The sequence below is a fragment of the Chrysemys picta genome, chromosome 9 (assembly GCF_011386835.1).
Source record: "Chrysemys picta bellii isolate R12L10 chromosome 9, ASM1138683v2, whole genome shotgun sequence".
NCBI classification, from domain to species: domain Eukaryota; kingdom Metazoa; phylum Chordata; order Testudines; family Emydidae; genus Chrysemys; species Chrysemys picta.
The window spans coordinates 86,761,876-86,789,800 of record NC_088799.1 but is presented as its reverse complement, the minus strand read 5'-3'; the positions used below and the strand labels follow the sequence as shown (position 1 = coordinate 86,789,800).

General features: G+C 46.0%; 1 protein-coding gene and 1 long non-coding RNA gene across 12 annotated transcripts in view; one reads left to right on the top strand and one right to left on the bottom strand.

Moving 5' to 3' along the window:
- Positions 1-27,925, bottom strand: part of AMMECR1 (AMMECR nuclear protein 1) — a 152,697-nt gene that overhangs the window by 79,339 nt on the left and 45,433 nt on the right. For 10 of the 11 annotated variants that reach the window (XR_010590430.1, XR_010590432.1, XR_010590431.1 and 7 more), the window contains exon 2: positions 25,640-26,171. Coding sequence is in view for 7 of the 11 variants with exons in the window: in XM_065557280.1 (XP_065413352.1) it covers positions 25,640-26,171 (532 nt within the window). In the remaining 4 variants the exon portion in view is untranslated. Of the gene's footprint in view, positions 1-25,639; positions 26,172-26,408; positions 26,427-27,925 lie in introns of those variants that run through there. The other variant, XM_065557281.1, reaches the window with a different exon arrangement.
- Positions 1-27,925, top strand: part of LOC135973539 (uncharacterized) — an 87,128-nt gene that overhangs the window by 36,364 nt on the left and 22,839 nt on the right. The gene's annotated exons all lie outside the window — the stretch shown is intronic.

Genomic DNA, 27,925 nt, shown 5'->3' with positions numbered 1-27,925 from the left:
GTGGGCTCCTTCCCCCCTGCCCTGTCATTGGCAGCCAGCCAGCAGCTCCTGCCTGCTGGTGACAGAGGGCGGGGGGCAGAGAGAGGAGTCCTCAGCCAGCCAGCTGAGAGGAGCAAATGGGCAGGGGTGTGGGGGTGTGGAGAGAAACCCTGGGCCGGTAGGCCTAGAGGAGCATGCGGGAGGGGACGGACGAGGAGGAGTGGAGTGCTGGGCTGGGCCCCTGCTTAGCATGGGCCTGCCGCAATTATAAATGCAGTATTGGCCGGGCCGGGCCGGGTTGGGGAGCCTCTTCCCGCCACAGCTCTGAGTACCTGCATGGAGCTTAATAGGCTGCTGCATAGCCACGCAGCTTAGAGGGGACTTAGATTGCCACCCTTACTTCTGTGCTGCCGCTGGCGGGCCGCTGCCTTCAGAGCTGGGCTCCTGACTAGCAGCCACGGCTCTCCAGCCACATAGCTCTGAAGGTAGTGCCGAAGTAAGGGAGGCAATACCGCAACCCCCTAAAATAACCTTGTGACCCCCCTGAAACTCCCTTTTTTGGTCAGGACCCCCAATTTGAGAAATGCTGTTCTCCCCTGTGAAATTTCTATGGTATAGGGTAAAAGCACACACAAGACCAGATTTCACGGGGGGGAGCTCAGATTTCATGGTCTGTGACGCCTTTTTCATGGCTGTGAATTTGGTAGGGTCCTAATAATAGCAATCTGTGCACCGTACCAAGAGGCAAGAACTGCTGATCCTCTCCCCAGCTCTGCACTCATTCAACATGTGGCTTTGATCAAGTTACTAAAGGGTACACCTACACAGCCAAAAAAAAAAAAAAGTGATGGCAGCGAGTCTTCCTGGTGGGGCTTGCACTACAGGGTTAAAAATAGCTGTGCAGACATTCCTGCTTGGGCGGAGCCAGGGCTCTGAGACCCTCCCCTCCTCACTGGGTTTCAGAGAGCCCAAGTCAGTTGACCTGGGCTCTGAGACTCACTGCTGAGGGATTATTTTGTTTTGAAGTGTGGACATACCCAAAGACACCATGATCACAGATAACTGAACGCCTTGCAAGTCACACAATTAAAGCATTCTGCTGACATGTGTAGATCTATGAATGAGATATGCTCATTCCCAATTACAAACCACAGAACTAGAGTGAGTATTCCCAATAAAGGGCAAGGTATTCAATCAAGAAGTTTGACAATATAATGCCTCAACTTCAAAGTTAAAGGTCAGGAAGGTAATATATGCCTCAATAAGTAATTTCCCCCAAAAAGCATGTCCTTTCCTCGTCTGTAATTACAGTAAGGTACTTGTGGACTGAAGAAAATGATCAGCACATTTAGGCACCTCCCTAGAATCTTGTTTGTTAATTTTTGGATACACATTTTAAAACAGGTTTGACTGGAAACAGCTAGCTTTAGTTAGGAACATTACCTGCTATGGTTGGGGAAGACTTAGCCCTCCAAAAACCTTGCAGAATATAAAGTAATTCAAATATAGCAGCTCTCATAACCACCTCACTGTAAAAGAAAAGAATGGAGGTCCTTTCATCACAAAGAGTTGCACAAACATCTATTTCATAGACTCATAGACTTTAAGGTCAGAAGGGAGCATTATGATCATCTGGTCTGACCCCCTGCATGCTGCAGGCCACAAAACCGTCCCTACCCTTCCCTTGACTCTGCTGATGAGGACTCAGCCTTAAAATTAATTTCCCTCCCCAGCACCACTGAAAGTCTCATTCAGTCATCTGTTTTTAAGAACCGAAAGGCAAATTTTGATGATATGACAGTTTTGACAACTTAGGGCTATGCATCAGTATTGTCTTTGATAAAAGAAAGCAAATGATTTCAGAGACAATTGAGAGCTTGCTTGACAAAAGACTGTATGCTCAGTGCATATTAACTCCTAAGCTAGGTTCACAGGAACATGCCTTTTTGTAAAGTCTTTCGACTGGAGCTTAATGAACTAATATTTATTACTCCCACCTTTAGAAAGATTCCCTACACATTTTCCCTTAAAGGAAAATCTACACTTACTGTGAAAACAAAACACATTTTTTCTTTCAATTAGTTGGTATTTCTGCCCTAATTACCAATAACCACGTGGAAAGTGGAAAGCCAGTATTTTAGCAGAATAAATAGGTTCCACTAAACTCTTATCAGAAACAGCCGACCAAGACATCAACGAAGACGGATAGTAGAGGCAATCCTTAAAGATCAAAGTTGTACCAGAAATGTTGAAGACGTGCTAGTTGCAGAGGGTATGGCTACATTGCAACGTAAGCCCAGGGTTCAAGCTCAGGCCAACCTTCTATCTATCTATCTATCTATCTATATTCATTCACACACACACAAGTTAACCCAGGATCCCAGAACCCCCTGGGGGTGGAGAGTCCGAGCCTGAGTCAAGGGTTCAAGCCCTATTGCTTTGCAGTGTAGATGCAGCCCCACCAGATTTGTGTTCTGGGAATCCACCAAAAGTATCCCAAAGGGCAACTTTCTTGGATAGTCAAGTTTGGTGGACAATCAAGTTTTCCAACATTTCACCATGAACAAATGGCGAGAGCGGCCAAATTTTGGGAAGGTGCTAGGAATTCTTGGATATGGGTGGTTGAACTCGGGCTTGCATAATGCAGTGCAGATGCTGGTCCCCCAGACTGGGACTCAGGGTTCAACAATTCCTAATCTGAGTTTACAAAAGAATGTAAATGCACAAACTCGAGGTTAACAAACCCAGGGTCTGCTAATTCGAGATGTACTAGCCCTGGGCTTACTTTGCCTTACATATCCTTAAAGGGCTTCCCTACTGTAGATGACCAATAGTGCACATTTCACTTGGGGCTATGACAGGAACAGCTTTCCTTTCAAACTTTGAGTGCTAGATTGAGCAAAGCAGGCAAAGTTGTTGAATTTATGTAGTCTTGTTTCAGGGGAAAAAACAAGCAAACTGTACTTCATTAAGAACCACACATTTTGGAGCCAATTAACCACATATAGGAACTCTGTCCATCTGTTCATTTAAAATGCTGCAATGTGTGCAGAAAACACCAAGGCACATAACATATCTAACTATGCAAAAAGAAAAATTGTGCCAGTAATCATGGCAATTAGTCAAACTCACAAAGTTTTAGCAAGTTTCAGATTAATTTTCTGCTTAAGTAGCATTGTAACCCCCTGGGCTTACAAGGAGGAGGGATAGCTCAGTGGTTTGAGCATTGGCCTGCTAAACCCAGGGTTGTGAGTTCAATCCTTGAAGGGGCCGCTTAGGGATCTGGGGCAAAATCAGTACTTGGTCCTGCTAGTGAAGGTTGGACTCTATGACCTTTCAAGGTCCCTTCCAGTACTAGGAGATAGGATATCTCCATTAAAAAACAAAACAAAAAACTTAATTCACATTAATCTGAAATATTTACAGCAACCTGAGGGAGGTTTGGAGCTACTCAGGCTTAATGGTATTACTAACGTGTCCAGCTGCCAGCCATTAGAAGGCCAAGCTACAGCTCAGCTACACCCACTGTACTATTCTTTCAGAACACCTACCTGCATACTTTTCATGTTAACTTAAATATGCTAACTTCATCAGATTTATAAATTCTACTACATAATATGAGATCAAAAGAAATCTGATTCTACAACATTAGACCAAAGTAGAACACTTTTTTAAATGTGTGATTTTTCAAAATGTGTTTATAAAGTTTTAAAAATAGGATCAGAGGGATTTTAAAATCATACTAGATAACGACGCAAAACTCAACTTTAAAAACCTCCTCAGTAGACCTAATTTCTCACAAGAATGACAATTCACTCATTCTAGCCTTGGAGTAAATTAATTTTATTTATCCTAAGAAATAATGTTAACGTGATCTAGGTTGTATCATTCTTAGAATGGTAGTAGGAAATATAAAGCATCCACTGGGGCAATGATTCAGTGGCATGCAGACAGAGCATAAATGCTAAAGTTACATTAAGTCAATTGGAATTAATAAGCGTATTACTTCCACAGAACAGGTTTCATCTTTCAGTATGCACTCTCTGAGTCAAACCTAAAAAGTTCCTGATAGTCCATTCTAGCGTTTTTAAAATCACAATATTTTCACATCTGTTGTCAGTCAATGCCAAACATAGTCTAGGACAGGGATTGGCAACGTTCGGCACGCGGCTCGCCAGGGTAAGCACCCTGGCGGGCCGGGCCAGTTTTATTGGCCCGTTGACGCGGCAGGTTCGGCCGATCGTGGCCCCCACTGGCCGTGGTTTGCTGTCCTGGGCCAATGGGAGCGGCGAGAAACCGCGGCCAGCACATCGCTCGCCCGCACCGCTTCTCGCCGCCCCCATTGGCCCGGGACGGTGAACCGCGACCAGTGGGGGCTGCGATCGGCCAAACCTGCCGTGTCAGCAGGTAAATAAAACTGGCCCGGCCCGCCAGGGTGCTTACCCTGGCGAGCTGCGTGCCGAACGTTGCCGACCCCTGGTCTAGGATATGTATTTATTGAACTGATAAATGATTGGTAAAGTTATAGAAGCACTGAATGCACCAGTGATTATAAAACATAAGAAATAGCATGTTCAAAGCAGTTTTTCCTTAGAAAATGCAATTCTTTACCGCTATAAATTTGAATAGTGACAAGTTTAGGATCAAAAAGAACAGGAGTACTTGTGGCACCTTAAAGACTAACAAATTAATTTGAGCATAAGCTTTAGGATCAAATCCCTTATTTTGAGGGAACTAACCTAGGAAGTGAAAAAGTATCCTTTCACCACCTGCACAAATACTCAATATGTCAACAATCTGCAAAGAGCCCTGACACCCTTACTCCTGTGAACAGTCCTGCTCGTTTCCACAGGACTACTACTCATGAGGTTGCAGGATAGGGTACCATTCAACATTGTATGATTTTGTCAAATAATTCTCCAAATACATAGCACTGACCTTAAGCAAAAAGACTTGAGTTTCCATAACAAAGCTTGAAACACTGCTTCTAAACTCGACACTCTCAAACTCCACAAACAGTGACAAATACAAAAGCCAACACTTCACTGCTATAATTATGAATATAAAATCTTCAATAAGAACACTTTAAATTATTGAATTTTTGACAAATCCATTAACCTGGAGACATAGGAAACTACCAGTCTGCATATTAAGCTTCATGCACTACCACTGATGTGGTTTGTGGGTGACAGTTGTGGTCTTTTCTGTGCAGCTAGTGAGCAGTACAATAACTAATAGGAATAAAGAACTTTATTCTGAATATTAATCATACAATATTTTAAGTGATCCATTTAAACTACTTCAATTACATTGGGTAGAAGATATACATCTCCTCAGACTAATGTGCAGTTCTTTCAATACATAGTACACTGCAACAGGTCTGTCACAAAACTTTAATAAAACTAGAAATTTCACAAGAGTGTAAATGTAGGCTTTTGTTACACTATTCTGTAATAAAGCTCAGAATTCATAAGCAAATCCTAAACAAATCCCAATTCAATTGTCACACTGGACAGCAGCTCCAAAACAAAGCTTAGCCTGAGGAACGAACCACTGACACAGGGGGCAATATTATTTTGCCAGTATTTCATTCGTGCCTCAATTAATCAAAGTTTCTAAAGGCCAAACCTCTAGTTAAATCTTTATCCCACTGCACTGGAGAGTCAGCAATCTCCACCACCTATTTGTTTCTCACTCTGAAGTAAAATAAACCGCAATAGTGACCTGCTTTTAATGGATTACTAACATAATCTATATAAACTCCTTGATAAAGAGGTTGTCATAGCTACAGGGCTATCTGCACTTCTGTCCCCTTTCTTGTCTCTCTGTGCATCTCCTCAGGTGTCATGCCTCTTGCATATACCTATCCCAAGGCATACAGTACAGACCAATTTACGCACTGATGTCGGGAGTCAAGCTGTCACGACTGCGTGTTGAGGGCCATGCTGAAATATCTTAAGATATCTATATATACACATGTATAATTATCTAGGATTACATACGTATTCACAGCGTCCCAAATACTGCAGGCCTATCTGTTAATGCTGCTTTGCAAGAATATAAATTCAAATGTGTAATCTAACATTACTACTACTACTACACGGGGTGAAAGTAACTCAGGACAATTACCGGTATGGGGTGGGGGCGGCGGCTCTGGCCCCCAGAAGGGGCAGGGCCTCAGGTGGAAGGGGCGGGGCTAAGGGTCAGCACCCCCCAGCCAGCCCTTCCAGGCCGCCCGGGGTTCCCGTGGCGATTTAAAGGGCCCGAGGCTCCGGATGCTGCTGCTGCAGTAGCGGCGTCCGGAGCCCCGGGCCCTTTTAAATCACCGGCCCTGGGGCAGCTGCTCCCTTTGCCCCCCCGCACCCGTCGGCAGCCAAGGGGGGGCAAAAGGGGCAGGGACCTTAAAGTGCTGCAGGGTCCTTTGCCACGGCAGCGCTTTAACGTTGCTGCCCCTCCTCCCCCCAGCGGCCCAGCGCTGCCGTAGCAAAGGACCATCCTTAAAGCGCTGCCACGGCAGCACTTTAACGTTGCTGCCCCTTTCCCCCCTCCTCTCAACCCCGTCGGCGGTAAAAACATACAACACGTTTCCACTCTGCACTTCCTGTCGATTTCTATGTTAGTGAGCACATCTGTAGCGCTACATAGCAAGTTCCTGTACCACGTGTTAACGAGTCTCGCATATTAAATAGGTAGCACTGGGAGGCATGGTGCTGCCGCGCATTAAGCGGATTTGCGCATAAATGGGTCTGTACTGTAATTCTCCCACAGTTGCACAAGGCACTGTAGCAAAGGGCTTGGTTAATTAACTGTGCTTCCCCAGCAGGTCCAGCTGGCTCCAGTACATACTGTTCTTCTCTTCAGGAATCTGACCAGTGGCATATATAGTGACCAAACAGCCTTCTTAAAACCAAAGTATTGTTTATTTTAATATAGGAACAAAGCATTTAGAGAAAAGGGTTTAAAACAAAGTCCACATGCATGTCTATCTTCCCTTATGTCTACCCATCCCCGATGGAAAACTACTCAGGTATAACTTCTTCAGACACCCCCAAACGCTGTCAGTCTGGCTCCCCCAAACAACTATGTCTTTTCTTGAGACCTCTTTTTTTGAAAACTGCCAGCCTTCCTTTGTTCTTGTGAGTGCCTGGGTTCTGGCCTTGCTCATCAAAACCAGTTTTGTAAGTTGGCTGGAGCGAGAAGGTAGAATCTTCAAAGCTAGTAGGTAAGGCATTGTCTCTTAACCCTCAAGGGTATGTCTACACTGTAGCTAGGAACATGCTTCCCAGTGCTGGTAGACAGACGCACATTTGCTCTGTTGAGCTAGCATGCTAAAAATAGCAGCGTAGCCAGAGGAACCGTGGGTGGCAGCTTGGGCTAGACACCCAACCACACACTCAGGTGGTCCAAGTGGGTTTGCACTCAAGTGACTAGCCTGAGCTGCCATCCATGCTACCCCTTCTTCCTACACTGCTATTTTTAGCATACTACCTCAAGCAGAGAGAGCACATTTATTAGCCAGCATTGCATACAGTAGTCATAAATTACTGAGCAACTTCAATTCTGCCAGTTTACTTACATAAATTACACTTGTTTTCTAAACACATTGCCTCTGCAGAGACACACATTTCCCTCAATTCCCCTCTGCCTCCAGGATTTTATAAATCTAACTCCAAAGCAGAGGATAGGTGGGATTGTCAGGGTTGCTCTGCCAAAGCAAACATATGGAAAACAATATGATTTTAGTAAATAACCTTTTTCTTCTTGACAGCCCTTATTAAGTTGCACTGTAGGAGACCAGCTAGCAGCAACCATCTTCAGAAAGTGGGTTAACGAGAGCTGCTAGCTGGAGAATGCAGTGCAACTCTTCCAAACAAAGCATCCGATTTTGTTGCAACACACAAGCAGAGAGAGAGAGAGAGATTCATGAAGATATGACTAAACTATGCTTTCTCCAATATCAGGAGGACTATTTCTTTCCACTAGGAAACCAGTTTGGATCTATGAGTAGCTATCACTACTCCTCCTGGTTGCCTTCATTTTTCCCTAATATCTCATCAGTTTTACAACATAAGAGATTCATTCCCATTTGAAGAATCAGACAATAATAACCTAAGCTTTTACTGACAGGTTTGAAGTTCTTAGCCAGGAATTTCTATGGACAATTACTGATATTGCTAAGGTCCAAACATCTATAACAATTGTTATGGGACTGTATATGGGAATGTTTGGATAACTCTTCTACCTTCCTAGTTAGCTCCAAAAATCCTCAGTTTTTTATTGACAGGAATATAATCTATTTTGGAGCCTGAAAGGACCCCAATATTCAATTAATCTGACTTTTTGACACCATAGCAACACACTTTCTTGCATGTCTCCCAAAGGCCCTCACTGGTATGGAAGGCCACCTTATCTTTTTCATTCAGCTGCAAAACAGTTTGAGTGGTTTTTATGGTCAAAGGGGATGTCCAGAGCAGAGCTATTTTGCAAGCATCACTTAGAGAATAGCTTCATTATGTAATTAATAGGATGTTAGAAACTCTGAAGACTGGAGCCCTTCTTGCTGCAAGACCAAACACCCTGGGAAATCTAGATTAGACCCTTGATTTCTTGGAAGGTGCTGCCTTGGTCTCAACTGGCAGACTTACGACCTTCTCATTGAGTCTTCAGAATGGATTCCTTCTTTGATAGGCCCAGAAACAGGTGAAGGAGGACATCATGATCAATAATACCCAGAGGGAGGAAAGTAAATGGTAAACACCTTAAAATTCCTCCAGAAAAATTGGTAGCAGACAGCAAACATCATGGAGCACTGATTTCATGAGCTCCCAGTAAAACGCTTAGCAACCAGACAGCTGCTTTCTTCACCAGCTCAAGTTTCCATGTTAATGTGCAGCCCAACGTAGGGCAAATTGTGGTAATTCAGTCTTGAGGTGACTGAAGAATGGCTCACAATAGTCAGGTGCCTACTAAATGTTTAAAACCTATTTTTTTAATCCTGCTGAGCTATTAGCATCAATGAAATCTAGTGCCAACAAGTCCCATAAATTAAAGGTGTATTTTTCCACACATACTACTTTACACGTGTATCTGCAGTAATTTTAAATTTCTTACAATTTTACTGAATGCCTCCTTGGTTTTCTAGTATGAAAGGATAAATGGAATGCAATTTACCTTGTCTATAACCTTTAGTTCTTTTATATATCTTTGCTTTTACCCGTCTTCTCTCTATACTAAATAGTCCCAATCTTTTCATCCTCTCCTCACAGGAAGACCTTACATTTAATTCAGATATTATGGTAATGGGTAGGTTAAGTACCCAGCTTTGTGTCACCTAGCACTTCCATTTCTGCTACATCTTTGAGATGGGGTGACCAGAAATGAACACAGTATTGCATGTAGGGGTGACATGCCCAGATTATGGTGCTATTTCTTATGAAATTGTGATCCTAACCAGTAAAAACTTTAGGTCTCTGTCACCCTGTTAGAGGCCATTTGTTTTAATAAGTTATATTTTCCACTCAGATTATCCAGTCTGTGGTCCACTAATTGTAAAGATAAGCTGGCTGGGAGGATGCTATACTGAAAAACAGCCTGTCTGCCCTAGGCTTGCCATCTTTTTTTGGCTGGCAAAAAGCTACCGCGGCTTTCCCCCTAAGACACATCCTTTCGCAGCTACAGACATCCCTTCAGGCACTGCATCATCTTCTGGGAAGAGCTCTTTTTACTTCCCTTTGAAAGCATTAGACAATTTTTTATTTCAGAAGGTGGAGAAAGCAACTAGGGGAGAGGCTATTCTAGATTTGATTTTGAAAAATAGGAAGGAACTGGTTGAGAATTTTAAACCGGAAGGCAGTTTGGGTGAAAGTGATCATTAAATGCTCGAGTTCATTATTCTATGGAATGGTAGGTGGAAAAACAGAATAAAGATAATGGATTTCAAGAAGGCAGACTTTAGCAAATTCAGAGTTGGTAGGTAAGATCCCATGGAAGCAAGTCTAAGGGGAAAGAGTTCAAGAGAGTTGGCAGTTTTCCAAAGAGACATTATTAAGGACGCAAGAGCAAACTATCCTTCTGTGTAGGAAAGACAGGAAGTATGGCAAGACACCACCCTGGCATAACCAGGAGATCTTCAATGATCTGAAACTCAAAACAAAAAAAAGTCCTATAAAAAGTAGAAATTAGGTCAAATTACAAAGAATGAATATAAATAAACACAAGCATATAGGGACAAAATCAGAAAGGCCAAGGCACAAAACAAGATTAAACTACCTATAGACATAAAGAGTAACAAGAAAACATTCTACAAATACATTAGAAGCAAGAGGAAGACCAAGGACAGGGTAGGCCCATTACTCAAGAAGGGGGAAAGACAATAAAAGAAAATGTGGAAATGGCAGAAGTGCTAAATTACGTTTTTGCTTCAGTTTCACCAAAAAGGTTAGTAGCAGCTGGACATCGAACCTAATGAATGGCCAGCGAAAATTAGGTAGGAGCAGAGGCTAAAATAGGGAAAGAACAAGTTTAAAAATTACTTAGACATGTTAGATGTCTTCAAGTCACCAGGGCCTGATGAAATACATCCTAAAATGTTCAAGGAGCTGACTGAGGCAATATCCATGGCTATTATCTTAGCTATTCTCTTTGAAAAGTCATGGAAGATGGCAGAGATTCCAGAGGCCTGGAAGAAGGCAAATTCAATGCCAATCAATAAAAGGGGGAATAAGGACAACCTGGGGAATTACAGACTAGTCAGCTTAATTTCAGCAATGGGAAAGATAATGGAGCAAATAATTAGGCAATCAATTTCCAAACACCTGAAAGATAATAAGGTGATAGTCAACATGGATTTTTCAAGAACAAATCATGTCAAACAAACCTAGTAGCTTTCTTTGATAGAGTAACAAGCCTTGTGGATAGGGGGGAAGCAGTAGATGTGGTATCTCTTGACTTTAGTAAGGCTTTTGACACTGTCTCACATGTCCTCATAAACAAACTAGGGAAATATAGCCTAGATGGAGCTACTATAAGGCAGGTGCATAACTGGTAGGAAAACCATACTCAGAGAGAAATTATCAGTGGTTCACAGTCAAGCTAGATGGGCATATCAAATTGGATCCTGCAGGGATTGGTCCTGGTTCTGTTCAATATCTTCATCAAGGATTTAGATAATGGCATAGAGAATACACTTATAAAGTTTATGGATGATTCCAAGCAAGGAGGGGTTGCAAGTGTTTTGGAGGATAGGATGAAAATTCAAAATGATCTGGATAAACTGGAAAAATAGTCTGAAGTAAATAGGATGAAATTCAATAAAGACAAATGCAAAGTACTCCACTTAGGAAGGAACAATCAGTTAGTTGCACCCATAGAAAATGGGAAATGACTGCCTAGAAAGGGATTGTGTAATGCTGCCTACATAAGGAGTAATTCTTCCACTCTACTCTGCGCTAAGGCCTCAACTGGAGTATAGTGTCCAGTTCTGGGCACCACATTTCAGGAATGATGTTGACAAACTGGAGAAGTCTAGAGGAGAGAACAAAAATGATTAAAGGTCTAGAAAACATGACCTATGGGGAAAGATTGAAAAAAATTGTGTTTGTTTAGTCTGGAAAAGAAAAGACTGAGGGGAGGGGGCACATGATAACAGTTTTCAAGTACATAAAAGGTTGTTACAAGGAAGAGGATGAAAAAAAATTCTCATTAAACTCCGAGGATAGGACTAGAAGCAATAGGCTTAAATTGCAGCAAGGGAAGTTTAGGCTGGACATCAGGGTACTTGAGCACTGGAACAAATTGCCTAGGGAGGTTGTGGAATCTCCATCACTGGAGGTTTTTTAAACCAGGTTAGAAAAACACCTGTCAGGAATGGTCTAGTTATTTAGTCCTGCCTTGAGTGCAGGGGACTGGATTAGATGACCTATTGAGGTCTCCTTTTGTCCTACATTTCTATGATTCTCTTCTGACTACGGGTCTCTGCTATTCCCACAGGGCAGCCCTCTAGTTTCTCCCACTGTCTCTCCTCCTCTGATATTGCCCAATGTAGAAACTCTACTTATGCAATGCTGGTCCTCTTCTTCTGACTGTCACTCAGCTCACACTGTCTGATACTATGGTAGTCAAAGAAAAGTGCTATGGAGGGAGATTACTTTGGTAAAGTTTAAAAAAAAAAAAAAGAATACTGAAGGCTCCAAAAGTGGGTAAAAAGGACAGTCAGAAGCTACACTTTTTCTCTCTCAATTCACAATCTAATCTACATAGCCAGGTGCTGAATGGAAATGGTATCCCTTTACACCTGTCCCAAAGACTACATAAGTCCTGATGACTTCCTAAATGCCTTAGCCCTGTACCCAAATAAACTCAAAAATCTCTTGGCAACTAGGATCTCACACCTAGTTCTATCCAGCTGATAGTGAAGTTCTGGAAACACCACCAGCAAATTAGCTCAATTCCGGTATAACTCAAGACAGCACTTTTGGTATACATTTGGGGTGAGGAGCCAGGGCAACCTTGTCCATGTGGAAAATGGTCAAAGGAGAATCAGCCATTGAAGACTGTAACTCACTCTTCCTGCAGATGAAATTATTTAAAATGTCTTTAAATAGAAAACTCTCTGAAGAGCTGAAATGGTGATTCTATTAACCTGTTTCTGTTATGTTAGAGTGTGCTGTATAACTAAAGAGTCTCTGCTCCCATCCCGCGACCTAATATCTTTTTCAATGTGCAGGATGGATAGTGCTTGGTGAGTGAGGCAACTGTTCAATATTTGTGTTTTACCCTCATTCAACATGTGACCCCAATGCTTATTTTCTGCATACCAGCCGAACCCTGCACGGAATACTGAATTTTTAATTTCCTCTTGGGCTTTTCTATGGTGCTCATTGTAATATGAGTTCTTCATTAATCAATTTATCTTCACAACAGCATTTCTATGAAGTACATTAGTATTATACACATTTTACAGTTGGAAAACAGAGGCAGAGAGAAATTAAAATCAAAATATGCGAGAGTGTTACACTAATTCTGTCAGCTTCAATAATGGGCTGCCAACTTGACCTAAGAAATAATACTGATGACTGGAGGCAGTAATGGGTTTATATTTCGTGGACCAGACAATCGAAGGGAACGTGGAAAGCACTGATAGCCTTTGTTTTTCTCCAACATTTCCTTTGTTTTGAGGCTAAAAACCCTAGAACAGGAAGTCTTCTACATGGGCCTGGGCCTGAGTCTCAAACAAAAGGTCAAATGCTTTCAGCCAGAAGTCCCATCTAAGAGAAACAACAGATGCCAATGCACGAACCAAAGTCTGAAGTATTGTAAGCCACCCACAGCACACATTTGGACACCATATACCCCTCAGTCACCAGCTGCTTTGCTCTTTTCCCACATGGATACCCAACATACCCAAAGAAGACTTTCTTCCCCAAAAAGTCACTCTTTTGGCATCTTTATCCAAATGGGAAGGTTGGACCAGCCTTGCAACTTCTTTGGCAGCTAACCCCAAACAACGAGTCAGCAGGACATTTTAGGAAATACTGGAACCCTTTTTGTGGCACTTGATAAAGATGATCCTTTAGGGAGGCTGGTGCCAATCAGATTTTCTTAGATAGGGCAAATTCCCATTAATGATGAGCTACTGGACCTTTCTCCTTGGACTTTAGGAAGTACAGCAGCCAATGAGCCTTGGATAGCTAAAGCTTCCAATACCAGAGTCTCTACCACATAACCTAGAAACTCTTGTCCAAAATGTCAAGTGGCAAAGAGAGACATGGAGATGACCCATCCTCCGAAAAAGCTGAGGAGGAGAAAACATTCTTCTTGCTGGTAAAAAGAAGGTTATTGCAAATACCCTATCCCTTCTTCCTCCTCTGAATCAGACAAGTGGTCAGAAGTACTGTCCAACAGAGAAGACAATGCTCCAGTTAGGCTGGCAGAGTAAATGAGACAACACAGTAAATGAGACAGACAACATATTAGTTGTGAGAAGACCAAGTAGCAGCAGTGTATTTTATGTCTCATATGTTATGATCCCCAGATTCCTAAAGAGGACCCTGCCAGCAAGGCCACATAATTCATGAGTTAAAAGGAAAGCAAGGGAAGGTGACATGAAATGAGCTGTACCAAGGGGCCAGAGAAGCTGAGAGAGCGCTCCTCCTAACCCAAAGGAGAACAAAACCCCCAGGATATAAATGCATCCCTGCACTGACAGCTGTCCCAATAAGCCTATGATCCCAGGCTGTTCAGCACAACTCACCGAACCAAGAACAATCCAAGAACTAGATCTTTAATAATCTTGGCTCCATATATTTGGTGCTGTAAGAGGGCACCCATGCAGCGTCAACAAGAACTGCTTTCCAGAAAGTTACCAAAGCCGAACATTGCCACGGGTGTTAGGGCATATCCTTTAATCACACAAAGTGGGAGTATGCCTGGGTCACCTCAAAGTATAAGTAGCATGGGTAAGCAGGCAGCAGCAGCAAAAAAGGTGCTACCTCATCAGAGATTGAATACTGACAGCCAAGGAGAGAACCTTTTCCTTTCAAAAATAGATCTCAGGAGATCACTATGCAGGAACAGAGTTTTTAGAATATTTTTGTGAAAGAATAAGTTTAGTTAAAATTTTTGCTCATTTTAGCTCACTGCTATATGTCCTCATTGTTAGACCTAGTTTTACTTCTGTCCCTCTCAAGGCTGGTCTTCTATATAGGACTGTACATTGTAGTGCTGCAACTCACTGAACTTCATGCATATGAAAAAATATTCCATATAATTTCAAGCTTTGAGTTTTGGGCACATGCAGGCTGAGTATGAGATGAAGAGATGTTTTTCACATGAGCTTAAAGGTTGCTGAAAGATGCAAAACCCCTATTAACACTTGTAAATAGCTCCCTATAGTACTCCCGTTAGCCTGTTTCTGTTAAATATGATACAGAAACCTCTGAAAACCAGCTATCAACCTAGTATAGAGGAAAGGTCTTCTGCTTTTGTTAACTATGTCAGCTTTAAAGGCAATGTAGCTCTGTTTGACCAGGCAGCATAAATTGTAGCACAGACAAGTGCCACCCTATAATAGACAATCCATCATTCTAGGTTTAAATAACTGACTTTATGTTTGAAATTAGCACTGTGTTGTAACTTCATCAGCAAAACTTCACTGATACAACAAACCACACTGTGTAGATATTCCATTTCCAAACGTACTTTTGTTGTTAGCAACCACCTTCTGATAACCGTGGCCGAACTTCAGTTGCCATCAAGTTTTCTTAGCTGGTGGTCCTAGAAATCTGCAGCTAAAAGAACCATACAGATTTAAAGCTGAAAAGTTCTGCAAACTTACAGTCTACGCTATCAGCTGGGAATGTAATTCCCAACTTGAGGAGACAGACCTGCACTAGCTCTCACTAAGCAAGTGCACTAAAAACAGAGAATGGTCATAGTGACAGGAGGGGCAAGCCATCCTGAGTATACACCTGTTCAAGATGCTAGGTATGTATTTGGGGTAGCTAACCCCCATCTCGCCACTCGCACTGCCACAGCTATACGCTATTTTTATGGCAATAGTTCAGTTTTCACAGCTAGCCTGGGTATGTCTCCTCAAGTTGGGAATTACAGCCCCAGGTTAAAGTGTACATATACCCTTAGAGGGAAACCACTGAGATTATTAAAAAGAGAATATAGATCAGCAAATCCAAACAGCAATAAAGCTTATATATGCCATTATTAAATGATGCTGCATAGCATCCACATTGTGAAGGCCTAATATATAACACAAAGGACAGATTTAATAAGACTGCTCAAGAAAAAACAACACTTTTACAGCGCATCACTACCAAAAGGAGGTATTTGAATATTGTTAAATTCTTAACAATTCAGAGATTTCTAGAGAGCAAAACATTAGACTACTACTCTTCGGAAAGGGATTTGCACAAATGAAATATTCAATTTTAGGCTCCAATATGTTCTTTTTCAAAGGCAAATAGGTTGAGGTGAAAGAACCTAACATACAGTGTCACAAAAAGACACCGTCAAAATTACATTCAACAAAATCCACACACACAGGATTTTTCACATTTTCAGTATTGTATATAGTTTATGATCTTAATGAAATCATGATTAATACAGGGTCTTAGGTATAAGATAACATTAAGACATTATACAGCGAATATCTCTAGCTGAAAACCTCCAAAGGGGTGGGGGTGGAGGGGGGAGAGAAGAGAATGGGACTAACAAAAGACATTAGCCAAAATAGAAGATGAAACAAGGAAGTACATCTAGATAGGCAATGGGCGAACAAAGGAAAAGTGGTTTCTCCACATACACATCCTTTAGGGTGGAAGGGAACAGCCGGTCTTTCCAAAGCTAGTATGGTGACTGACCACAGATGACATATGAGCAGTACCAAACTCTCCAGTGAATGCTTCCAGCTGAAAGAATGAAATCTTGGGTCCTTTCCCAAGAGCATCTACATCTCTGATTTCCTGTACTGCAAACTCCTGGCAGATTCCATCCCATTTGCACGTAGGAAATTTACTCAAATCAGAAGCACGTGCAGCTGATAGAGCTCACAAAACACCTCTCTCAACACTACAAGCCTTACTAACCTGTTGACCATCTGCCTTATGCTGTACTGCAGTTTGCCCACTTCCTATGTCCTGCTGAATACAGTTTAACATCTATAATTCCTATCTAGTACCCATTTTCAATTAAAACCAAAGAGAGTCACTAATACCAGTAAACTATGACAGGGTATTTAGAGCTTTTATCATCTCAACACTTTCTCCGTTTTACAAGAACATTAGGAGTTAAACCTATTGGCAAAGGTATATTCTTTCTGTAGCCTCTTACAGTTTCCTGGTACTCTATCATTTTTCCTCTGCTACAATACCAAGGCATAGTCATCAATCTTACTTCTGAACATGCTGGGAATTCCCTGCAGAACACTGCTACTGGCAGCCAACATACCCTGAACCTCTTTCGGTACTGCATTTTTTTTTTTTAAATCTACAAGATGCTACTTTAAGAGTCTCTGCTTCACATTGAAATGTTTAGTGTTCAGTGGTAGAAGGGAAGAGAGCAATTACAACTGAATAAAAGTTTTGAGGTTTATAAGAAAAACAAAAATATGACAAACAGTAGAACAGCTTGGATGCAGTCACAGACAGAAACAGGACCTACCGACTGGCAATCTTGAACACCACAGAACCCATTCCCTTCAGTATAAAGTGACATGTCATATTGTGATACAACTTCAGTATAAAGTGACTTGTCTTATTGTGAAGACTAAGGTAATACTTATAGGTGACTTCTAACATTAGTTTGTCACGCAAAGGATAATTTTTTATTATACATAGCAAAGGCTCCACAGTCGCACAAAAAAGTGTTCTAGAAGAACAGTTTAATCTTCTGACATTAAAGATATTACACCTCTACCTCGATAAAACGCGGCCTGATATAACATGAATTCGGATATAATGCAGTAAAGCAGCGCTCCAGGGGGGCAGGGCTGCGCACTCCGGCGGATCAAAGCAAGTTCAATATAAGGCGGTTTCACCTATAACGCAGTAAGATTTTTTTGGCTCCTGAGGACAGCGTTATATCGGGGTAGAGGTGTAGTTTAACTTTTGTGAAAGCAAAGTGAACATGTATAACATGCTCAGTTCTTTAGACAATCAATATAGGGCTGGCCAGATTGAGAGTTTCTCTTAGATCACATGGAAGTTTTGTACTTTGATCACACGTTTACATTTTAATGTAATTGTTCCTGGAAAAGTTGACTGATGAAGGCAATAGTGTTGAGTATAAAGCCAGTAAATGTGTGTAAAAAAAAAAATAATTGGTAGAGAATAAATGCCCCAGAAATAGTACAGGCGACTGTATGCACAGGTGAAAAACCAGAACACACACACAAGATACATACACCCCTTTGGATTTGCCAGCCATAAGTAAACATAAAGAATATCCACCTGTATATATTTATTATTGTCTCTACTAAAATCCAGTGCCAGTCTTAAAAAAAGCATATTACAGTAGTTTTAAAGTTTCAGAGAAACCAGTCTTGGGATTGTAGGTGGAGGAGTAAAGGGTTTTTTCATCCATCTAAAGTATGATCAAATCACCATGTCCTCTGAGGCAAAACCCTATTCAGGTAACAACAGTATGAAGTTGTAGCTAAGATAAAGGAACAAAAAAGCTGCAGCTGGGGGGAATGCATACAAGCAGGGTCCTCCAGAACCTTTTCTATCCCACACGGTCAATTTACACTCAACCTGGGCTAAATCACAATTCTTTTCCAAACCCTGAAAGTCAACAGACACCAGGGATCCCAGTTCATGTAACTTATTTTAATGTTATAGTAAGTAGAAGTCACTGGAATTATCTGGGAAGAGACTGCTGAACAAAACTTCAGTAAGGAGGGAGGGGTTTGGGGTACAGTATTTTCTTAATGGTCCTTCATTTGGTTGTGTCTCGTTTCTTCCCACTTTTAATAACAATAAAATATTAGAATAGAAAGGAAAGAATTAAATTTATAATTCTACCTGTGTATTTAAAATAGTCACCACCATTGTTATCTCCCAGTTCCTAGCCTCCAAAACAGTTACTCAGGTCATTTGTTTATTTGCTTGCTTAAAAAACATATCGGCAAAGGGGAAAACACTTACATTTAAAAGCCCCAAATCTTTGGTAACCCAGTTAAGGTTGCCCAGTTGTGCTCTGTGCTATTCCAGAATGCGAAGAGAGGCTAAACTTAAACCTCTCAAAAACCAGGAAATACAAAGTTAAGATACATACCAACCCGCCAGGAGGAAACCGCCATTGGGAACAGTTCAGTAAGAGTGCTGCAAACATTAAACTATAAAGGGAAGCGGTGGGTTATCGATCTATGGATGTCTCCAAATCAAGACTGGATGCCTTTCTGGAAGATGCCTTAGTCGAACAAGTTATAAAGCTCGATACAGGAGTAACTTGATGAAATTCTCTGTCCTGTGTTATACAGAAGGTCAGACCAGATTATCTAATGGTCCCTCTGGCCTTAATATCCATGAATCTATAATAAGCAGATAGGAGGAAGGACTAAGAACATGCTACTATTTGTGCTGTACATTCCAGAGACTGGAATTCCAGCATTTAACTGCATTCATGCCAGCTGCATTCCTTCTGTTATATGTAGCTATGCTGAATGGTGATAGGATTAATGAGAGCAGCATGACAGAGCTATCACTGGGATATGGGGAGAGGTGCACGTGTATCTTCAGAGATCAAGTTTGCCTCATTTCAGCTCTGAATCCTGTAGACTGAGTCACCAGAGATACACAAGGATCTTTTTTTCAACCATAGGGATTATCAGAAGTCTGGTGACATACATGACAGTGGTCTCCAGGGCCTACTGAGAAGAATCCTTAGCAAATCTGGAGTGGTTTGTGTGGAGTACGCTCTGTGTTAGCATAAGCAACTTCTGTTTGCTATGCCTGACATAAACCTGGGTTTTGCCTTAGCAAAGAGGTATTACACTTTGTTTTACAGTGTCATGTGCTGTTCCTGAAGTGTTCTGTAGTATCTGTAAGAATTGAGAGCTAGTCTGTGTTGTTGGAGCATTGGGGCTTTGCTCAAAGGGAGCAGAGTTACAGTTAGGTTGCAGAGTGGCGTGTGCCTTAACTTTGAATTTCTTGGCTTTCAGAGGTTTAAGTTTAACCACTCTGCACATTCGGGAAAGGCATGAGGCACCACTGCGAAATCTTAACTCTCCATTAACAAAATGTTGGGACATTTAATTTCTTAGGTTTTTAATAAAAATTGCTCAGCATCTCCATGTACAGCCCAGCTCTTCTCTTCCCCTGTTTCTGGCTATTGGCAATGAGTACCCTGCCACAGAATGCACTGACAGCATGTTAGTCCTTTACTGATCCAGCGTCATCTCCTGTCTGTTTGCCTGACCAACACAACCTGGTTCTCCCTCTTCCCCATGGAGAGGTGGGAGCCATCATGGGATCCACAGGTCGAAGAGCTAGGGAAAAGATGCTGGAACAATGCAATACTTGCCTGGAGTCAGTGGGGACACTTTTTGCAGGGGGACAGATGAAGCCCCAAATAACCCTCACTGCACTACTGACCCCTTCCTTTCCACCCCACATTCTCCTGCACTGCTCTGACTTCCCCATTCCCATTAGAAGCAACATTAGCGTGGGAAAGACTGAGCCTGGAGCCCCTTCCCCACAGCTGGAGGCAGGAAGGGGAAGGTGAGGAGTTCTGAATTCCTTCCTCTGATGAGGGAGCAGCCAAGTCCTGGAACAGCCATGGGGAGGAACTGTGGAGAATGGAGGAAAGTGAGGGCACAGATGGCTACACTTTCCTTTTCACCAAACGTCACTGAAGGGAAAGTTGCCCAACATTCCCCCTCACAGATCTGCTCTGTCAGCACTTCTGATCTCCCAAGAGAGCAAAGGTCCCTTTGAGAATGATCCTTTATTTGAGGGATTGTAGAAAAACTACTTTTTTTGGAAAGTCAATTCTTCAAAACGCTATTCATCCAACTGGGTTTGCCACAGCTGGGCTTGTACTATTTGCTCTCCCCATAGGCAGAGGAAATCCAGGACCAGTAAGCAGCATGAACATTAACTGGAGTTTTTATGCAGAGGTATACCTGTGTGCTTTCAAAAGTGGGCTAGCAGGGAAACGGTTGTTTCAAAAACATGCTCGAGATTTTAAAAGGGGGGGGGAGGGGGAAGAGTGTCTCCTTCCAGTCACTGCGCAACAGAGTTCAAATTTGTGACCGGAGAGGTCAATGTTATGAGGGACAGTTGCTGGAGTACTATTTTTAGTAGTACATGTAATGTAGCATCCATACACGTTTTATCCATGGAACAGTGCTGGTAAAGGACCTGTGTCATTCAGGGAAGTGGTTTTCAGTCACTGTCAAACTCAGGGTTTTACTGACGTGTCTTAAAATTGAATGTGGATGCATGCAAAAATGTGCTGAAATAAGGAAGTGTTACTGGTAAAATTTTGTAGCGTAGACCAGGCCTAGTAGAGAGAAATCCTGAGTGGCTGAGATCAGTTTAGGGAGGATTAGAGCTATAGTTTGAGCCTAGGTGTTCATTTAAAAAAAAAAAAAAAAGTTACAGGAACCAGTTGATGTTGTAAACATTTTTTTTAAGGGAGAAGGTTAGAAGTGTATTTTAGGAACCCCTTTGTCAAATGACACTAAGTTTGACCACTAATCCTAACCTGCACAACCATGAGTCACAGCAAATTTCAAGACAATCCAAGTAATGTGGATTTTAGAGCACTTAAAATAGTTGACCTTTAGACAGAAAGTGACAATCAACCTTAACTAGCAAAGCTGGTGAAGTGCTTACTGGAGAGAGTTCTACAAGTTATTTATTCTTTATCAATCTAGAGCAAATAAACTGTGGGCAGAACTCAGTTTTCCCCATCAATGAAACCACAGAGTGACAGCTGTAGAAAATTGAGGCTGGTTATCTATGTAGGACTGGGATGGAGAACAGATAGAAGGGAAGTGGATCCCACACACAAGATGATAGCTACTTAGTACAAATCAGGAGAAACAAGAGTTCCTAAGAAACTGGTATCTATAAGGGGGAGCACACAGGACGTAGAGAGGAATGGGTAATGTAAGGAAAATCACAGCTGAGCCCCTCACATTGGTATACAGAAGTTATGAAGGGAGTACTTGCTGGGGTTGTAGGTGAAGCAGGAGATCTATGGCAGCTGACTGTCATGATGGCAACTATGAGTATACATCTCCTACACAGAGTACTCACTAGGGGTCAGTGTAATGAGGGTTCCATTAAGGTTATTAATCATGTGCCCGATATATCTAGAACACAGAGGACATTCATTAAGTGTCACTGGTGAAGCAAGGGCTGTGTGGTAGCGGGCAGCACTACTGAGGGCGCATGGAGGTATAGGAGATGGAGAGAGGAATTCATTAGCAGAAGTTGGTGGGGCGGGGGTCTCCCAAGCATGGTGGTCATGCAGCAAGTAGGTAGTGTACCATGGCTCTGCAGGTGCTAATAGCTGCATAAGGGGAGACAGCAGGGCAGATGAGGTCACTTGTGAAGCCAGGGCTCTGCATGGGATAGTAGTTGTACAAGAGCACTGACGGATACTTACTAGGGGTAGGGAACTCAGAGGGCATCATGAAGGGGCATGGGTGTCTGATGTGAAGTATTCACTGGGGCTCCACGCTGTTTAGAGCTGGAAGGAGGTCTGTGAGGTGGTATAGGGGGATATGATGCCTGAAATGGAAAACTCACTAGGGCACTGAGGAAACTAGGGCTCCGCAGGGGCTGGGAACCATGTGTAGGGGATGGGGGTACAAAAAGCAATGCAGGCAATGTGTGGGATACTCACCAGAAATCACTGGTGAACCAGAGGCTGGTAGCCATATAGGTGGGGGCAGGATAGGAGTATAGTGCTCTGTGTCGGGTACTCACTAGGGGTCTCTGGTGAAGTGGGGCAGCTCCTCAGATGCTGTCAGATATATGGTGTGGGTCCATGGAGGTGATATAGGGCTTTGATGGCTGGTAGCCATACCGGGTAGAAGAGCATGGGATACAAAGGGACAGTATGGAGCCCAGTGTGGACCACTCCCTAGTGGTCACTGATGAAGCAGGAGCTCTGCTGGGACTGGCGGTTATATGTGGTGAGTTGTAGGGAGTAAATGGGGGCAAGGTGCCCAGTAAGAGGTATTCACTAGCGGTCATTGGTAAAGAGGGGGCTTGTAGCTGTATGGAGTGAGGGGTATAGAGAATATGGAGCATGGTGCCTGGCATGGAGTCCTCAGTAGAGGTCACTGATGAAATGGGCTATGTGGCAGCTGGGAAGGAGAGGGTGCATTGGGACATGGTGCCTGGGGAGAGTATATGGGGCAGGGTGTGGGGTACTTACTATGGGTCACCGGTAAGGGGTGGCAGGGTGCCCAGGGGTGCATGGAACAGGGTGCTTGGGGGTACTCACTAGGGGTCATTGGGGAAAGGGGGCAGGGTGCCCGGGAATATTCAGGGCACAGAGAGGAGCACTCAGTAGGGGGTCACTGACGCAGGGGCAGGGTGTACAGTATGGGGTATTCACTAAGGGGTTTCTGGTGAGATGGGGGCAGGGTGCCTGGGGGTACTCACTAGTGGTCTTGGGTGGGCGAGCGAGCATGGTGCCTAGAACTGCTTCGAGAGGGTAGGGTGCCCAGGGTACAAACTAGGTCACTGGTGAGAGGGTGCATAGTGCCGGGGGACACGAGGCATGGCATGAGGCATGGCATGAGGGGTCGTTGGTAACAGGGCCCAGATGCCCAGGGTGATAGGCACCCAGAGAACCCAGGGCAGGGCATGAGGTACTGACGAGGAGTCATTGATAAGAAGGGAGTAAGGTGCCCTGAGGTACTCACTAGGGGGTGCTGGTGAGGGAGGCCACTATGCCCAGGGGTACATGGGGCAGGGTACCCAGGGTACTCACTAGGGGTCATTGGTAAGGAGAGTGGACAGGGTGCCCGGGAGAACACTAAGCATGGTGTGGGGTACTCACTAGGGTTCACTGCTGAGAGGGGGCAGGATGCCCAGGGTGAAACAGGGCATGGGGTGGGGTACGCATGAGGGGTCATTGGTAACGGGGGGAAGGATGCGTCGCGGGGCACAAGGCACAGCATGGAGTATTCAGTAAGGATTGTTGAAGGAGGGGCTGGGTGACCAGGGGGAAACGGGGCCTGGTATGAGGTACTCACTAGGCATCGCTGGTGAGGTGGGGGCTGGGCACCCAGGTGGACATGAGACAGGGTATACACTAGGGGTTGCTGGTGAGAGGTGGGCGGGGTGCCTGGGGGGGGCACAGGGCAGGGCATGGGGTACTCAGGGGGTCACTGGTATAGGGGAGGCAAGGTACTCACTAGGGGGTCATGGGGCAGGGTGCATGGGGTACACACCATGGTTCGGTGGTGAGGGGGGCAGATGGACACTCACTAGGAGTCACTGGTAATGGGGGACAGGGTGACCCGAGGGGATATGGGGCACAGCATGAGGTACTCACTAGGGTTCACTAGTGGGAGAGGATAGGGTGCCCAGGGACTCAAGGGACAAGGTGACCAGGGAAGCAAGGGACATGGCACGGGGTACTTGCTAAGGATCACTGGTAAGGGCAGCAGGATACCCATGAGAGTGCCTGGGTACTCAATAGGGCTCGCTGGCGAGGAGGCCAGGTGCCAGGGGTTTGGGCATAGAGGCCCAATATTCACTAGGGATTGCTAGAGAGGGGGGCAGGGTGCTGAGATGCATGGGGTAGGAGCATGGGTTCTCACTAGGGACTGCTGGTGAGGAGAGCAGAGTACCTGGGTACAAACTAGGGGTCACGGGAGAGTGGGGAAGGGAGCCCAGGGTAGAAGCCCAGGTACTCACTAGGGAGAGCTAGCAAGGGAGATGCCTGGGGGTGAGGCCGGGTATTCATTAAGAGGCGTGGAGAGGGGGATGCACAACGCAGAAGCCCAGGGTGCAGGACAGAAGCCAAGGTACTCACTGGGGACGCTGGGGGGAGGTGGCCATAACTGGATATTCACTAGGGGGCGCTGTGTGGGGAGGCGCTGCGGGGGTACGTCGGGGGGCCGGAGCCGGGCACTCGCTGGGGGGCGCTGCGGGGGTACGTCGGGGGGCCGGAGCCGGGCACTCGCTGGGGGGCGCTGCGGGCGTACGTCGGGGGGCCGGAGCCGGGCACTCGCTGGGGGGCGCTGCGGGGGTACGTCGGGGGGCCGGAGCCGGGCACTCGCTGGGGGGCGCTGCGGGGGTACGTCGGGGGGCCGGAGCCGGGCACTCGCTGGGGGGCGCTGCGGGGGTACGTCGGGGGGCCGGAGCCGGGCACTCGCTGGGGGGCGCTGCGGGGGTACGTCGGGGGGCCGGAGCCGGGCACTCGCTGGGGGGCGCTGCGGGGGTACGTCGGGGGGCCGGAGCCGGGCACTCGCTGGGGGGCGCTGCGGGGGTACGTCGGGGGGCCGGAGCCGGGCACTCGCTGGGGGGCGCTGCGGGGGTACGTCGGGGGGCCGGAGCCGGGCACTCGCTGGGGGGCGCTGCGGGGGTACGTCGGGGGGCCGGAGCCGGGCACTCGCTGGGGGGCGCTGCGGGGGTACGTCGGGGGGCCGGAGCCGGGCACTCGCTGGGGGGCGCTGCGGGGGTACGTCGGGGGGCCGGAGCCGGGCACTCGCTGGGGGGCGCTGCGGGGGTACGTCGGGGGGCCGGAGCCGGGCACTCGCTGGGGGGCGCTGCGGGGGTACGTCGAGGGGCCGGAGCGGGGCACTCGCTGGGGGGCGCTGCGGGGGTACGTCGAGGGGCCGGAGCGGGGCACTCGCTGGGGGGCGCTGCGGGGGTACGTCGAGGGGCCGGAGCGGGGCACTCGCTGGGGGGCGCTGCGGGGGTACGTCGGGGGGCCGAAGCGGGGCACTCGCTGGGGGGCGCTGCGGGGGTACGTCGGGGACCGGAGCCGGGCACTCGCTAGGGGGCGCTGCGGGGGTACGTCGGGGGCCGGAGCCGGGCACTCGCTAGGGGGCGCTGCGGGGGTACGTCGGGGGGCCGGAGCCGGGCACTCGCTGGGGGGCATGTCAGGGGCCGGGGCCGGGCACTCGCTGGGGGGCGCTGCGGGGGTATGTCAGGGGCCGGAGCCGGGTACTCACTAGGGGTCGTTGGTGAAGCGGGGGCTCCGCGGGGGCTGGTAGCCGTACAGGTGACAGTAGAGCACATCGAAGCAGAAGCAGCACATCTCGGCCGACACCACCATCTTCCTGCAGCCGGGCCCGCCGGAGCCGGCCCCGGGGGAGGCGAGCAGCGAGGCGGCCGCGGGGGAGAGGCCGCCGGGGCCCCCGCCGCAGTTGGGCGGCAGCGACGGGGACAGGACGCAGCCGGCGGCGCCCCCCGCCAGCCCCCCCAGGCCGTTGAGGCGGGCGATCCCCGGCGGGGGTAGCGCCCCCGGCTCGCCGCCCGCTGCCGCCGCCCCTCCGCAGTGGGAGCTGCCGCCGCCGCCCCCCGGGCCGGCCGAGCCTGAGGGAGGGGAACTGGAGAGTTTCTGCTTCTTCACCCCGCAGCAACCCGCCGCCATCTTGGAGCCGTCTCCCCCCACGCAGCGCTTCCGACCCATAGCGGGGGGGCCGGCCGGCCGGCCGGGGGACGTGCGGCCGCCTGCTCCGCCTCCTCCCGGGCCCGCTCCGCCTGCAACGGGGAGGGGGCAGGGAAGGATGAATGGGGAGAAAGAGAGAGCTGAGTTAGAGCCGCCGCGGCGTGTCAGGCCCCGCACCTCGCGGGGCGCAGCCACCTTCCCTGGCCCCTGCCCGGCAGCTCCCCGCCGGGGAAGGGCCCGAAACCCACCCGCGTGCCGAAGAACCCCGCCCCGGCCGCTCGAGCCCGAGGAGGCGGCTAACAATGCCCGACTCGCACAATGCAAATGACCTCGGTTGGCTTTTGCTTCGGAGGGGAAAAGGAGAAGCGAGGGATGTGTTTGAGTCAGCCAGCGGGAGCAGTGCAGGGCGCACCGACTGCTGCCCCCACAAACCCGGCAGTCCTCTGATGGCTGGCAGCGGGGACGGGTTTCAGTTAAGACTTTGCTGAGGCCAGCAGCCAAGGGGGCAAACGGGTGTGACCCTGGTGGACTAGTCTAGTGCTTCCCTTCTTTAATCTGTAGTTCCTAAAGATGAGATCTATCCCAAGGGAACTGATGGAACATGGAAGTGCCATTGCTTGAGACAGTTAAAACTGCACAGGCCAAAACACTGAAGAATAATAGTTTATGTTTATACCTTACATTTCAAAGGAGCATCAAGCATTTTAAAAATATATAGAGAGAGGACTAGCCTCACCCATCACCAAAATGCAGCTATCGCAGACCTGGAAACTGGCAGCTTTTTAACATAGAATAGCAATGCTACCAAACTATTTAGGCAGGGAGTGAAGAATATCATATGTAGTTGAAACAACCAGGGATATTTATATAGGCAGAAAATCATTACCCAAATTAGAATACAGCCTCAGAAAATCTTAAGGGCACTTTTAGGGCCACGACTGGTCAGGAGCTCAGTTTTACGTCTTACGTTGAAAACAGCATTACAGCAATGTCCTACCACAACCCTGGGCATTGATTCATTGTGGACTTAAAGGGAAGAGGTTTCAGAGTGGTAGCCGTGTTAGTCTGTATCATCAAAAAGAACGAGGAGTACTTGTGGCACCTTAGAGACTAACAAATGTATTTGGGCATAAGCTTTCGTGGGCTAAAACCCACTTCATCGGATGCATGCAGTGGGGGAAAAAAGTAGGAAGATCTATATACACAGAGAACATGAAAAAATGGGTGTTGCCATACTAACTCTAACGAAACTAATCAATTAAGGTGGCCTATTATCAGAGTACCACTTACTAAATCTACAACTCCACTTCCTGGTCAGTTGGAGAGGCTTCCATCCAAAAAGTGGCCTAAATAGGCATGCAGCAATTCTCAGAAAAGGGCTATATTTTTGGAATTTAATGTACCCACCCTACACTACCCACATCATATATCATTTTAAAACATATGTACATTTAGATGAGCTCTGATGTGGAGCTGTCAAGTGGTGCCGTAAGCCTGTAGGCGAGGTGAAACAATGGTATCCAAAATGAGAAAGTGTCATTTATTGCACAGTTCCAGAAACACTGCCACATGACTCTGACTACGTTTTTAATGTTTAAGTTAATATCAACACCAAATTGTGGCGTATATTGGTCAAAGCTACCAAATGACAGTGTAGAGTTTTATTGGTTTTGCATGGGCAAGTATTTTTTTCAAAAATGATGCAGCTGTTTAGCGTGCAGCAAAAATAGCAAATATGAGCATTTTGCAATATACTAACATGAAATGTTTTCACATCACATATTCTTAATTGTCAAAGTATCTCACACATGATTAGAATAGTGTTCTATATTTTCAGTAAAATTTT